A 15,602-nucleotide genomic window follows, 5' to 3' on the forward strand; every position below is an offset into this window, starting at 1 on the left:
CACTCACAGGGCTGTGGGACACTCGGGCAGCACAATGTCCTGTCACAGCCGGTCACCCAGGACACTGCATCCTCTCTCCTTAACATTCAACAGTGCAAAGAGCAAGGTATTATCAAAAGGTGTATGCAGTCCATGAGTGTGTGACTGTGTGTGTGTTCGTGTGTGTGTGTGTGTGTGTGTGTGTGTGTGTGAGGCGGGGCAGATTTGGAGGGACGATCAATGTTGGGGAGATAAATTACCCACCCTTACCCCTTGGCTACATCCACACGCCCTCATTGTCACCCTGTTGCCCCCTCCACCACCACCACAACCTCGAGCAATCCTGCAATGAATAAGATTGGCCATGAACTTAGTCCAACAGGAGGGAGATGTTTTGTGTCTGTAAATGCGATGAATAGGACACATGCACCTCCTGTCACTGATGGGCTTCTCTGTGCTCTTAGTTGCTCACACAGCCTGGAGCTGTCTCCTCTGAGTGTGTGTGTGTGTGTGTGTGTGTGTGTGTGTGTGTGTGTGTGTGTGTGTGTGTGTGTGTGTGTGTGTGTGTGTGTGTGTGTGTGTGTGTGTGTGTGTGTGTGTGGTGTGTGTGAGTAGTTGGTGAAGTGGAAGGGTGCTGTAGCTGTGTGTGTGTGTGTGTGTGTGTGTGTGTGTGTGTGTGTGTGTGTGTGTGTGTGTGTGTGTGTGTGTGTGTGTGTGTTGGGGTCAGTAAAGATGGATGGGCCCCCAGTATGGCAATTAATAATGTTTTTACAAGAGCGATGAAGCCGTGCAGGAGGGAGAGCCAACGGATCGCGGCGGCTATTGAAATGTGCAGGTGAATTGATTGGTCCATCGGATTTCCCCTAGAAATCATTTGGATTAATTGAAAGCATGGGGAGGCAATGGAGAAGGGGGAAAGGGGGGAGGGAGACTGAGAGGGAGAGAAAGAGGGCAGGGTAAAAAGGAAAAGAGAGAGAGAGAGAGAGAGAGAGAGAGAGAGAGTAAGGGCAAGAGACGAGGGGAGGGATTGGGGGTGTGTGAGTGCTCTGATTTATGGCCCTGTTCAAAACAGGGAGAGAAAATGGCTGCTTAACAGCTAGAGACATGAAGAGAAGGATTTGCTGTGTTGTCACTCAGACACAGATGGCCCTGGAAGGCAAAGCTGACAGCCGGGCTGACTGCAGGCCATTCCTCTTTGTCAGAAAGGACTGCTAGAAAAATTATATGCTGAACCACAACATGTCTGACAGCAACAGAGTTAAAGCAACAGAGTGGGGTGGCACCTTATTTTTTGGGATGTTGAATGTTGACACAGGAAACTTTATCTTCCAAACTTATCAGACAGAAGGTGAATAGATATTCGAAACATGCAGAAATGTTTGCCTTTATCTTGAAATCAGTAGGAAACATAGGTTATCATAATTCCAAATGGCAGATAGTAGGCCTAGGCCTGACGTCTAAAACTCCTCTAACCCAGCTCAATAGCGCCCCCTTTTGCCGAAGCCAGTTGATTTCCTAAAAGGTCATTTGAGCGCCTCCAGGATCATGACTGATGTTTCTCTGGACAAGATGGTGTTAAAGCGACATGCTCGCGGATCAGGTGTCCCCACATTTCCGTGTAGGCTACTACCAACTGAGACTGACCGCTGCATTTCAAACGACTACGACTTAATAGGCTACCAGTGTACTATCAACAGCAGTAAGGAGGAGGCTGAGGGTGTGTAAGAGCAGACATACACATTAGGGGTACCTACCTACCCGTGCATATCTTAATATGTCTGACTATATCTCTTGCGTCATCCTATCCGATGGATCAAGTCTAACGTGAGCGATAATGACCTTTATCGCGTGAAATAAGATCAGTGATGTAACTGAAGAAGCCCCCCTGTGACAGCGCTTCCACAGCAGCCATGGTAACCATCGCTTCCTTTGTAGAACGTCTCACAAACACCGTATCATTTTATTCATCACACTGCAGTTAACGTGACCGCTCCCTCAATCTGGCTGCGATGGCTTTGGCTGGGACCAGCTGTCTGCAACACCTGACGTCGAAAGTGATGGTTGACAGCCAATAAAGGTAACATAAACAACTTCTCATGAAGTAAATGTCATAACGTGTATTTGAGTAAGGATGGGGTTTAGAGTTATTTGAGCTTATATCCTATTAGGCTACAGTGTTTCAAAGTAGGCTAGGCTAGACTAAGGATGGGTTGACAATGTTCCCATCCTCATTGAAAATCTTTCAAAGGTTGTTTATCTGCAAAAATGTTCATGATCTTAGCCATTAGTTGTGTCAAGGCTATAGAAACGTACCTTATAGGCTAACGTATGAGCTATTCAATATTCTGTATGTGCTGCAGATGTTGAGACCTTAGCCTATAATATAGGCCCAATAATGATCTTGAATGTAGCTATTTTGTTCTCAATCAAAATAGAAGCGAAGAAAAATATGTTAGGCACCTCTGAACTTGTGTTCCCCCTTTCCACTTGTGATCTTGTGTCAATACAAGAGTAAACGTTGGAAAGTAAAGACTCACAATGGAACCCAATCCCTGTCAAGGACTCATGCAGGCCATAGACGAGATGGTGTAAGTGACCATTGTGTGCACTGTACTGAGTGAAGCTGATATACCCAGGAGGCCGCAGGGGCAGATTTCCTCTCATGGCCCTCCTCGTGTTTCCAAACATGATTAGATTAGTGATTAGAACCTCCACAACATCTTCACCCATGTGACAGCATGTCATGCCAGGATGATTGACCAGGGGCAGGCTTATGTGTCGCATACAGAGCGACCTACTGCTGGTAGCTGTCATGGTGTTCATGGAATTAGAAATATGTTTTATCTGTGAGTGAAGAGGAGACGCCTGTAAACTATTGACCCAGAATGGCAAGTGGTCGGTAGAACTGTGATTGTTTGGCTGCTTAATTCTACCCTTTCATCTCACATTACTAAAGCCAGCTGCTGCCTGTGTGTCTCTCAGAGTGTGTTTGAATGCGCGTGTCTTTTAGGGAGTGTGTGTGTTGTGTGTGTATGATGGATGTGAGTGTGCTAGTGAAAGAGTGATTGAGTGTTTATGGCAGTGAGTGAGACTGTCAAGAGACTTGAAAAGAAATGTGAACGTTTAAAGTGCGGCACACACAGACAATTTATCATCTACAGATATTTTGCTAATCAAGATTTTATTGTTTTCTGATTGTATTGTCTTTTAGGCGGTTGTCCTTTACAACCTTTTTTGAAGTGCTGTATCGTCACACAGTCATGAGTAGTTGACAACAAGGCATAAAACACAACAGCGTTTCTCTAATGCTTCTCCTGTGAGCCTCAGCTTTTCTTTGAGATGTTGCACTATTTTTTCTTTTTTTTGGGGGGGGGGGGGGGGGGCATTTGGTTTTAGTTGAGGCTAATTGTTAATGTTAACAGCTCAAAGTCAGCAAACACTCATGTCATCAATGTGAAAAGTTTACTGTGTGGCCTCAAGAAGAAAGGGATGCGCTGTTTGTCCTACCCACTCAACTTGAGCAATATCCCAGATAGCCCTGTAGAGCACTCTGCGCCACATCCGGCCTTGATCCTGGCGCAGGTGTGACAGACGCGTGCCAGATCTGGGCCAGACCGCTCCGCTTTCTGGGATGGCAAACATGTGAATGACAGCTCTTTATGGCTGTCTTTTGTGTCTTGGGTTTGTATGTACAGACTTTGAAGCGCACTGTCTAGGTTGTAAGGTAAACCATGCAGGCACCAAGCTGCCATAAAAAGGATTTAATGATCTGCAGTTAGTGGGTTGCTTATCCAAAACCAAATAGCCAGGCTCAATTATAGGCACACAACAAAGCTTTGGACAGAAGCAATAGTCATGTTACACCATGAAGGTTGGAGCGTAATTTAGTTTTTTACCTGTTCATAAACCATGTCTTCTCACACACACACACGCACACACACACACACACACACACACACACACACACACACACACACACACACACACACAGACTGATTTGTTTGCTATTTGTTTTTGAATAGTTAAGCTTTCTCTACAAGACACTGGTGAAAGCAGTGTGCACCGCTGAAAGCTAGAGGGCAGCATCCATACCATCCATACTGCCACAACCTCAGGCTCGCTGAATGCTGTTTCGCTTGCATTTAAGGCCGGTTGAAGGGCAATGCCAAACACTGTGAAGTGCCCTAACATGTCTTTGTCATAACAAGCGCTTCCCACAGACTTTAACACCTCTTGCTTGTTAGCCTGCGTGCCCTTTGATGCGCCCACGCTCATAATGTGAGCTATTTACAGCGTTTGCAACGGGGGCAGCGTGAGCTTGCGGCTTACCACACACTTGCCACACTGTTTACACTTCTGGAACACGGTGGTAGACATGCCGGAAGGTGTAGTGGCTAACTGTTTCAATCTGACATTGATTGTTGCTTTATGAGTGTTGTGTCTAACGTTAGGCTTATTTAAAGCTGTTTTACAGTTGTTGTATTGTAGTGGTATGACATTGTGCGTGGTATTGTAATAGTTTGTATTAGTGTCATTGGCATGATTTGTAGTAGTGGCCAAGGTCTCTTTTCTTGCATTTACATACAACATATGCCCTTGCACCAAATTTGGTCATTCAGTTAACAAACCTCTGCTGAACTGTGCTTCCTTGAGTTATTACATGCCCGTCTTCACTCATAAGAATACACTGTTCTTATTATTGCTCATAGTACATACTGGATAAAATAGATTTATATTGGTTTGTCTTGGAATTATAAAAGCTTTTCCTTTCCCATGTAAAAGTTAATGTCTGTATAATTCTCTCTCTCTCTCTATCTCTTTCTTTCTCTCTCCCTGTAGGATGTGGCCACCTGTGGTCTCCCTAGAGAGGGAGTCGTGCTTCCCTGTCGTAAGTGGGAGCAAGCCTGGGGAGTTGGAGGCCATACCAGATGCTGCTGTCCCCAGCACCACCACCTCCCCGCAGACAGAGGGCGCTAAGATGAAGAAGAAAAAGAAGAGGTACTGCACGGGTCCTTTCTTTAAACCCTCATGCCATTCTGTTAGGGTACAAGCACTGTATAGTGTTTGTCAGGGAAAATGACAGCCTTATAGATTGATTGGCTTGTTGCTGGAGGGTTCTTTCAGACCTGTCATAGGCTCAGATTTGTGACTGGGTTATTTCAGGCCTGTGATTGGCTCGGATTTGTGACTGGGCTATCTCAGACCTGTGATTGGCTAGAACTTACTGTGGAAGGTTCTCTCTGATGGGTCATTTGCTGAGAATTGCCAGGGGCTTCTCCTAAATGTGTGATTGGCTAGAATCCGTATTAGGCCTCTATTAGATGTTTGATTGGCTGGCTTATGCCCGAGGGCTTTTTCCACTGGACCACTGGGCCAGACGGGAGGTCAGACATGAGGTCCTTCTCTCTGGGACATTATAATGACCACCCGGAGAAATGGCTTTCACACCACGCCAGTTACTGCAACCTACAGCGCCGACAGGAATGTGCACAGGAAGACAGATACAAACATGCACATAAGCGAACACACACACACACACACACACACGCACACACACACACACACACACACACACACACACAAACACACAAAGGCATGCACACAAGTAGGCGCCCACGCATGCACACATGCACGTATGCGTGCACACACACACACACACACACACACACACACACACACACACACACACACACATGCACATAGAGTGAGAGAGAAAGAGAGAAGCGTCAGATAGAAGTAGAGAAGCACACAAGCACAAACATGTGTTAGCTCTAATCTCTTACCTCTCCAGCTGACTGACAAGAAGCATGATATACGTCTCTATAGATAGATTACTTTATTGATCCCCAAGGGGAATTACGGTGTTGCAGCAGCAGCAGCAATTCACACAAATCACAAAAACACACAGAACCTGCACAAAATCACATTGAGGTAGGTGACAGGTTAACAGGTTTGCAGTCTTCTGAGTCAGTCCCTGCTCTTAATGATTGTCAAGGTAGTGACAGTGGGAAGAGTGCCCTGTGGTTTTGGGGAGGGTAGGTAGGTGGGGGAGAGAGGGTGGTGTTGGGGGGTGGTATGTGGAAGGTGGAGGTTCTTTGGGTTGGGTGTAGGGGGTCCGGGCCCTGAAGGCATCTGTGCGGTTATGAGCAGCTGGCTGTCTGTAAAGACAGTGGGCGACGTGGAGGTAGCCAGCACCGCCCGGTCTCTGGTTACAGTACCTGTCCATAAAACTAGCCAGGGCCCTATCTGCTACCGCCTGGGACCTCTTGCCTTTCCGTCAGGCCCTGCCCAGGATCTGTGAGCCCCTCCACGCATGCAAACACACACACATGCACGCACACACACACACACACACACACACACACACACACACACACACAAATACATGCACACATGAACACACAGAGGTGGCTCACAAATGAATGGTAAAAAAAACCTGTGTACAGGGCGCCTGTTTGATCTCTGCTCCTGCTTCAGGGGGGTCGTGAGACTGGGCCCTGGGAGAATGCAGCGCTGAGCTAGGTGGCAGCCTGTGTGTGTGTGTGCATGAATTTGCTCGTTTGTGTGTGTGTTGGTGCGTGTGTAGTTGTGTGTGTTTGTATTGTCTGTGTCTTGTCCTGTGATGTCTGTCGTCAGACTTGTTTATCATTTGCACATTGCCAAGGACATGGCTCGTGTTTTAAACGTGTTATAATCCTGTTTGTACGAGGAACTCTTTTCTTTTTACCGGTAATTGCTGTTAGTCAAATGTCACCGGGAACCAAATGACCAGTAGTGACAGTCTGTTACGAGTCACATAAACCCCCAGACAGCGGTTTCTCACTAAGCACCTGAGACCGCGTGGACTCTGCTGTCATGTTCACAGTCCATAGATCTTCCCAGGCGAGTAGCTGCCACTGGCTCCAGCCTTTGCCGATACGGCACGGTTTCGGCCCTGATCTGGCTCGGAGTCAGCACCCCCCCGTCGGTCACCCCAGTAAATAAAATATCTCCCATACCAGCCGGCAGCCAGGGGCCTTGAGGGGAGGACTCTGCGGCTTGGACGGCAGTCGGTGTCCTCAACAAGGTCCTCTTTATGGCGGATTCCTTCGCTCTGCGCCCGCACGCTCTGCGCCGCGCACCTTCTCGTTTACTGGCAGAGTGGCGGAGTGGTTATGGGCGGCGTGTGAATGGCACGGTGGCGAGGAGGGCGCGGGCAGGAGCGGGAGCGGGCGAGCGCGGGAGGGCTCAGATGCCATTTACAAGCGGCAGCGCCTCTTTAAAGAGTCTGTTCTCTGCGACTGTGGAAAGTCAAATTGCCCCCCTGCTTAATTACGGTTCAGGGTGTATGCATTTTACTGGGCAGCAGCCGCAAACATGATACTCCCAACTATTTCATTTGATATTTTATTCATCTTTTTTTTTCTTTAAGTGAGAGATTTACCTCATTTATTTATTATCTATCTCCTCATTAATGTGCCTACTAATCATTCATCCATCCATCCATTCATCCTTTCATTCATTCGCCTGTTTAATTCACTTGCTCACTGACCCATGAATTATGTAATGACAGTCGTTTTTCTAATTCCTTATTTCATCATCTACAAGGATACTCCGCAAGTGAGGGAAGTGTGTGAATGTGTGCGTGTGTGTGTGTGTGTATGCGTCTCTTTCTCTTCTCAGTCCATCTGTCTCTGTTTCCAGTGTCTGCCTGTAATGTGGTGTGTGCTCGTGGTTGCTGGGCTGCTGAGGGCGGTGGTGGTGGTGGAGGTGGTGGTGGTGGTGGGCCAGTGGGTTGGTGGGCTGGTGGGTTGGTGGGTTGGTGGTGTCCGCTGGTTTACACATTCCAGCCCTACGGCACACTGAGACTGCTCACAGTCCCTGAGATGAACGGGGTGGGTGGAGACTCATTGGGGTGGTGGGGGTGGGTTGGGGGGGGGGGGACTTAGAGGATGATGAGGCTCTTGCAGGATATTTTTTACACCCCCATCCCTTGTTTCGTTCCCAACCAGTAGGTGGCAGTAGAGACACTTTAATTAAACTAAGCTGCTGCCGTCTCCTTGCGAGGCTCCAGGGAAATAACTCCCTCCTGGAATGACATCAGATGACACGCAGACAGCTCTGAGCGGCGAGCGATGAATCCAGCAGAGCGCTGGGTGCCAAATGAACAGGCTGAGAAATGATGAGCGGAGTTTAGTGCTGCTGAGAATTTAATGGAACAGGACGGTGTCCAGAACAACGGGCCGCCGCCGTACAATCCACTCATGTTCCTGCTGCTAGAGAAATCAAAATAATGTGAATGTGTAGGGGGTGTGATAGTATGTAAACACCTAGGCTGATAAAATAATTTGATGATGGGGATGTGTAGATGGTTTTGCACAAAAGTGACAGTGAAGAGGATCTCAGTGACACAAGCAATAGTTCCAATGAGAGTGTATGCATGATGATGACGATGTTGCTGTTGCTGCCACTGCTACTGATTTGTTGTCATTCTTAATGGAGAGGATGCCAAGAAAACAGGGCTGTGGTTTGTGGTAGCCGCTGTGGCTGTGGGTGGCATTGCCCCCCGCCGATCAGAAGCCGACCCCAGGTGGCTGGCGTGGTGCTGTGGGGTATTTTGGAGACGCGCAGCTGTCCATGTGTCTGTTCTCTTTCAGATGACTGTGGATCAACCTCACCAACTGCAAGTTTGAAAGCGGTGAGTGTCAGTCATACACACACACACACACACACACACACACACACACACACACACGCACGCACACAATGACCCCTAATATCCTTTCATATGAAGTAAATGATTCCAAAATAATAACGTGACATCAAAATCCTTACATAAAATCCTTACATTTTGCAGTATATCAGTATGCTGGTATATCATCATGTGCGTAAAACAATATATTGACACATATTTAAACTTGACTTGGTTCAAGTACGCACAAGGACCTGGGTTTGAATCCAACTGACAGTGTATTTAAAAATGCCTTTATGTTTCTTGGTATATTGATTCATTATTTTGAATGATAGGCTTTTAAGCTTGGAAACAGCAGTAGAAGGACCTGCAACTCTATCATTAGAGACAAAGAAACATTCCCTTGTCTGTTAGAGAGAGAATTTAGAAATTAGTTGGATGGGCTTTAGGACCATGGGAAATTCCATGCCGGCCACATGGGTCCATAAAATTGTGGAGCGTCTCGTTGGCAGGCACAGGGTAGCCTACTCTGCATTCAAGACATGCCATGTGCAGCTTACAGGCACACACACACACACACACACACACACACACACACACATGGACGCACAAGCGCAGCACTCTCATGCACATGCAGATGCACACACACACACATATATGCATGCACACACACACACGCATACACACATGTGGCTCACACACACAACCCCCCCACCTCCCCACCACACACACACACACACACACACACACACACACACACACACACATTTAAGCATACACATACACACATTCATAGAAGCATGCACACCCCGAGTACACAGTGATAATGTAATGTGGAAGCCTATGCACATAAACATTAAATGCGGAGTCCACATCCATGCTAACAAACAAAACCACACTGGCGCACCCGACTCCACGTCCCCATAAACGTGCCTGTCAACTGCCCCAAAGCACGGGTCTACGCGTACCACCTCCTCAAAAGTAAACAAGCGGCCATGTTAGAGGAAACCGCCGACTATACGCAAACTTCAAGAGATGTGATGCCGTGTAACAGGCTCATGTGGAGAGGTTCAGTCACAGCAAGCACATAAACCACACAATTATATTTATCGTCTGAGTCTTAGTCATAGTAAATGTGTTAGAACCCGTGTTTAGCGGTACTTTTGGGACTAAGAATCGCTGTAAGGAAGGTCTCACAGCCATATTCTTGAATGGATCTCTTTTTTTTCTCTCTCGTACGGAAATGTCAGTTTCGCACCAGTTCAAAAACATTGGTTTTTACAGTGTGAACGGGAAACTAAATAAATCCACAAATAAAACGCACATTCAGATGACACAAAAGCATCAGTGTGAGCGCCTAACACATGAGTCATTGTGAGTTGTCGGCCCATTCATTTCACACACAAAGACACAGCCACGGCTTTTCCACGTCCCATGAAACGGAGTCAACGATGGAATCCCAGTTGAGTTTCATAGCAGTCTTCTGGATACGTGGCTCCAATTATTTAAGGAGAACCAAAACAATGATATTTAGATTTAGGTTAATAATTGAACATTTTTTCATATTATTATCATAGTATTTTTTTTTTATCTTAGCTTACTAATTAGTAATTGCTCAGATTAGTTTTTCAAATAGCATAGCTCTTTCTAACAGCTCTTTCTAATCAAGCCTGTCAATCAAACTTGTATGTTTATTTTGTTAGTTCATGTCATCAAGCTATGATATAAAAACATTATTTATGTAGACACATGTTTTCTTATGATTATGGAGATAGATTGTGGGCTGGAAAATATCATGGTAATATATTATAGTGCATTATAGTATAAGGGGTAACTGGTGTTGAAGGTTATAACAAGTTTCAGTGAGTAACATAACAAAACCCAGCATCCAACCAATGCCCTATCACGCACAGCTCAAGATAAATATTTGTTCTGTATGTGCTGTTTGGAACAATCCTTTATATACCTCACTGGTTCTTATCTCTCTGCATTCACTTAAATCACCACCGGCCAACAATGCATCGCAAATGGATATGATTATTGAATAGGTTGTAGTCTTAAGAAACTGAGCACATCTATTCTCACACTGTAGCTCACTAAGAGGTTAAGAGTATTACTCATTATAGTGTAGACTCAAACACAGAATCGACTTATTATATACACGCAAATTAGTGGCACAACCTGCCTGTACTCCAGTATACTGCCAGCCCCCTGCCTTAAAGTACTAATCAGAGACTAATATGAGACACCCACTGGAGTGAAATCATCCATTCTAATTCGGCTCTGTTTTGTAGATAACTAGCTAGAGTCGGTAAGTAATTGTAACGCATGCTGTGATTATGGCCCATTGGACCAGCTGCTGCTTCTTTCCGTGATCGTGTTTGGATAATGCAGCACGTGAAGAAGCCAAACAATGCGCTGGAAATAACGCCTGGTATTCTGGGGTCTGAAACTAGTTTTGCAAATCCACTGTGAATGAAGAACCATGTTTGAAAAATATACTGATGATGTTATGGTTGCGCCTTTTCACAAATTTGACTGATTATGTTTGAGGTTTGCATCACATCGACTTTGTCTGTTGTTCAGTCAGACGTGCAGCATCCCGCTTTGGCCTGAGGGAGGCGCTGGAGGGCGAGGAGTGGACGGTCTACTGGACTGATCTCACCGTGTCGCTGGAGAGACTAATGGACATGAAAGGCTACCAGGTGCCACATCGCTTGTACCTGCCTCCCCAAATTACATTCCAGCTATTAAAATAAATAGCATTCATAAAAATGTAAATTACAGACGAAGACACGAGCTGATGGAAGTAGGGTAACTGTATGTGGGTTAAAAGGACCCAATGTCAGGGATGAACACATTACATGTATAATAGAGATGTACTGATGGAGAGATACTTCTGGTAGGAATGTATGAGATAGAAATGGATGGATTAAAAGATAAGACCAGATAGATGATTAGAGACAGAGAGAAGCACACACAGACGCGCGCACACCTGCGCACGCACACACACACACACAGACACACACACACACACACACACACACACACACACACTCAGAGGAAGTGCCTCGCTGATAGTTGTGTTTTAAACGTTATCTTCTGTAAAAATCAACTTCAACACTGCTGTTGCCCCATATCTAATTGACCCTGAGGATATGTGAAATGTCCTAATTGCTGGCAGGGTGTTGAGTAATTACTGACCTGGTGGCGGACTGGATGTGCGTCAAGGCTGCTGCTAGATGGATACAGGAGATAAGTGAAGACACGATAAACATGACTGAAGGTCAGGGTGTGGGACTCTTTTGTCCCTTTGCAGAAGATCAACCATTTCCCAGGGATGATCGAGATCTGCCGGAAGGACCTGCTAGCCAGGAACATGAATCGCATGTTCAAACGTTTCCCCAAGGATTACAACATCTTCCCTCGTACTTGGTGCCTCCCCGCAGAGTGAGTGTGTGTGTGATGGAGAGAAAGCATATGTGTCTATATAAGTGTATAAGCATCTAAGTGTGTGTGTGTGTGAGTGTGAGAGAGAGAGTATCAAAGACACGTCATGGATTTTTAAACTCCCATTTTCCAGTCTTGGAAAAGTCATGAAATTCAGTTTTGGAACCATCACCGAAATTGAGAGTTTCATGTTGAATATACTGTATACTGTACAGTGTGTTGAAATGACGTATGTTAGAAAGATCTGTGTGAATGTGTGTCTGTAATTTTGCATTCTACATTCAGCATACAAACTGGTTTGTAATATAGCCTTTTTGGCCCTCATACCAAGAGGGGAATTATAGCAATCAGTTAGACAGACAGACACACAGACACAATAAACACACTCCTCTTTGCTGGCTCCCATCTCTCCACAGCTACAGTGACCTCCAGGCCTACGCTAGGTCCAAGAAGCACAAGACCTACATCTGCAAGCCCGAGACTGGCAGCCAGGGACGGGGAATCTTTCTCACCAGGTCTGCCAAAGACATCCCTCCTGGAGAACACATGATCTGCCAAGTGTACCTGTCCCGGGTGAGGCTCCTGATGCAACCCACTTGTGGCCAAAAGGCTCTCCTAGGTTCATCTTTCATGCAGCCTGCTCCTACGGTTACAGTGATAATGTGTGTGAATTATATACTGTATATATATAGTAAAACAAACAAAAATAAATAAATAAATAAATAAATAAATATATATATATATATATGTATATATATATATATATATATATATATTTTTTTTTTTTTTTTTTTTTTTTTTCAATTTCCCAACTATTAGCCGCGGCTTATACATTGATTTAGCTAAATTTCTTGAGCTATGAGGTTTATGCATGGGGGCAATTAATATGGTATTCATATTTTCTTTTAACTTGCATAAAACACTGTCCTGAGGCTTATACTCAATGTGGCTAATACACAGGAAATTACTGTATATAATGTACATACAGTACATGGGTCAATACAGGACAAAACAACAGTAAAACTTCAAACAAGCGTTAAAGGAGGGTGTTTTAGCACAAGCAGGAGAGATCTCATGAGTTATCATACCAAGATGCCATGTTAAAATGAAACAAGATTTATGACTAGCAGTGAGAATGCCGTTGCAATAGCAGACAACTTGAGTTCCCCCTTTTAAACATTCTTCAGGTTGTAATAACCCCAGTAGAGGAACAGATACTCTTAAGACAAATAGACTCCCTTACAGTGCTATTATCACAAAACATGCTCATGAAAACAAAATGGTTCTCGTGTCTTGAAGCTGTCATCTCTTAGTTCTGACACTGGCCCCTCTCCCCTCTCCCCCGTCAAGCCGTTTGTCCTGGACGGGTTCAAGTTTGACCTTCGCATCTACGTGCTGGTGACCTCGTGCGACCCCCTGAGCATCTTCCTGTATGAGGAGGGCCTGGCTCGCTTCTGCACCAGCCAGTACAACCACCCCAACAACAACAACCTGGTGAGACACAAGTGAGAGAGAGAGAAAGAGAGAGAGAGAGAGAGAGAGAGAGAGAGAGAGAGAGAGAGAGAGAGAATGAGAACAAGTCAATAACAAGATGGACAAATGAAATGAATGGATTGATTGTTTAAAATGGTGGACACTTACAAGGATGCATCAAATGGCTAAACTGGTCAAAGTAATTTATTTGGATGTGTATGGACACACTTGTCAATGTCCATCCGCCCGATGCATAGGGTGTAACACAGTGGGTTCTGAGCTACAGATGACGCACTTGTTATGTTAGTCAGAGGATAGTCACTGCATCCCTGTCCTGGCTACTGGTGCTACGTGATGCTTTACAGCCGATCAGAGACGTCCACGGGGATTATGGACAGCGCGAGGTTCCACAGCATGTTCATATGAAGTGTGAAGTGAAGTCGGCCATGTAGCTGTATCTGTATGCGCCAGCGATAGCAGAGGGTGCGCGAGTAGCGGCAGCTGACCGGGCGAGTGTGAATTATCTAACAGTGAGAGTGGAGGGGTGAGAGTCCACTCGTCTATCTCTCGTCCTCCCCTCTGCTATCTCTCCGTCTGTATGGCCGGCCGAGGAAGTGGCGAGGCGTCAGCTGACACAGGCCAAGGTCACACAGTAGATTTTACTGCGGCCATAAAAGAGGCTCCCCACTGGCAATAACGCAGTATACATACAGTACACATGCCATTAACATTCCAGTCCTGTCATCTTGTCCCTTTTCATCCTCTCTCTCTCTCTCTCTCTCTCTCTCTCTCCTTCTCTCCCTCTCTTGATATCAATGCAATGTCTCTCTTCTGAAATCTCTCTCTCTCTGTTTCCCTCTATCTACCATCTATCTATCTATCTATCTATCTACCCATGTACGTATCTATCTATCTATCTATTTATCTATCTATCTATCTATCTATCTATCTATCTATCTAACTGCCCCCCCCCCTTTCTCTTTCTCTCCATCTCTCAGCAAAACGTATGTATGCATCTGACCAACTATGCCATCAACAAACACAGTGAGAACTTTGTCCGGGACGAGCTGGCTGGGAGTAAAAGGTGAGTCTGGACATGCTTGGTGACAGGGTCATGTCATCATGAGCGCTTCATAAACACGCACACAGTAACTGGACTCCACATCAGCGCTGGGTCTGTGTGTGTGTGTGTTTGTGTGTGTGCGTGTGTGTGTGTGTGTGTGTGTATGTGTGTGCTGATAAAATATGCCGTTGTAACCATAGCAGTAGCTGGGTGTGCACAGTATAAACAGAACACTTATTTTGCACAGTTATGAAGTAATGATAATAGTACACTAGCCTGGAAAATCCAAACGCTAGTAATCTAGAAAGATTAAGGGTCTGGCCACGAATAATGTAATGGCCCAACTCGAGGGCCGGCACCGGCACCAAGCATGCATTTTAAAATCTCACTGCACACAATTGGATAACACTATGACCAATGTTTGTCTCGCAGAGACAATTCTTATTGTGCTCTCGCGAGAACTCTGAATTTCCAGGGTAACAGGTAACAGTACACTGTACTTGGTATTTGTTTTGTTTTTCAGCACTAATCAACTCCCTAACACACCGATAACTTTTCATCCTCTCGCTCTCCCCCCTCTCTCCCTCCCTTTCCCTCTGGACAGGAAGTTGTCGACGGTGTTGGAGTCCCTCTGCTGTGACACAGGGCAGGTGTGGGCGGATATAGAGGACGTGGTGATCAAGGCCCTGATCGCGGCCCACCCCGTGCTGAAGCACAGCTACAACACCTGCTTCACCCGACACACGGCCTGTGGCTCGGGGGCCTGCTTCGAGATTCTGGGCTTTGACGTGCTGCTGGACCACAAGCTCAAGCCCTGGGTGCTGGAGGTACATCGAGGGGATGTATCTGGAGGGGAGTGGGCTATACAGCACTGAGGGTTATCTCCCAGATGTACACAGAGGAGATGTATCTGGAGGGGTTTTATCAGGTTGAGGCAACAACTGAGTAGTAGGATGACAATTTTCT

The 15,602-nt window shown here is 45.9% G+C and overlaps 1 protein-coding gene across 2 annotated transcripts in view; it reads left to right on the forward strand.

Moving 5' to 3' along the window:
- The first annotated feature begins 1,962 nt into the window (after positions 1-1,962).
- Positions 1,963-15,602, forward strand: part of LOC134076222 (tubulin polyglutamylase ttll6-like) — a 20,717-nt gene continuing 7,077 nt past the window's right edge. Inside the window, exons 1-9 of one of the 2 annotated variants that reach the window (XM_062531222.1) lie at positions 1,963-2,056; positions 4,819-4,976; positions 8,618-8,656; positions 11,237-11,355; positions 11,970-12,100; positions 12,517-12,673; positions 13,451-13,594; positions 14,572-14,657; positions 15,241-15,463. In XM_062531222.1, the coding sequence (XP_062387206.1) occupies positions 4,820-4,976; positions 8,618-8,656; positions 11,237-11,355; positions 11,970-12,100; positions 12,517-12,673; positions 13,451-13,594; positions 14,572-14,657; positions 15,241-15,463 (1,056 nt within the window). In that variant the 5' untranslated portion in view covers positions 1,963-2,056; position 4,819. Of the gene's footprint in view, positions 2,057-4,818; positions 4,978-8,615; positions 8,657-11,236; positions 11,356-11,969; positions 12,101-12,516; positions 12,674-13,450; positions 13,595-14,571; positions 14,658-15,240; positions 15,464-15,602 lie in introns of those variants that run through there. The other variant, XM_062531223.1, reaches the window with a different exon arrangement.

Source organism: Sardina pilchardus, chromosome 3, assembly GCF_963854185.1.
Source record: "Sardina pilchardus chromosome 3, fSarPil1.1, whole genome shotgun sequence".
Classification (NCBI taxonomy): Eukaryota; Metazoa; Chordata; class Actinopteri; order Clupeiformes; family Clupeidae; genus Sardina; species Sardina pilchardus.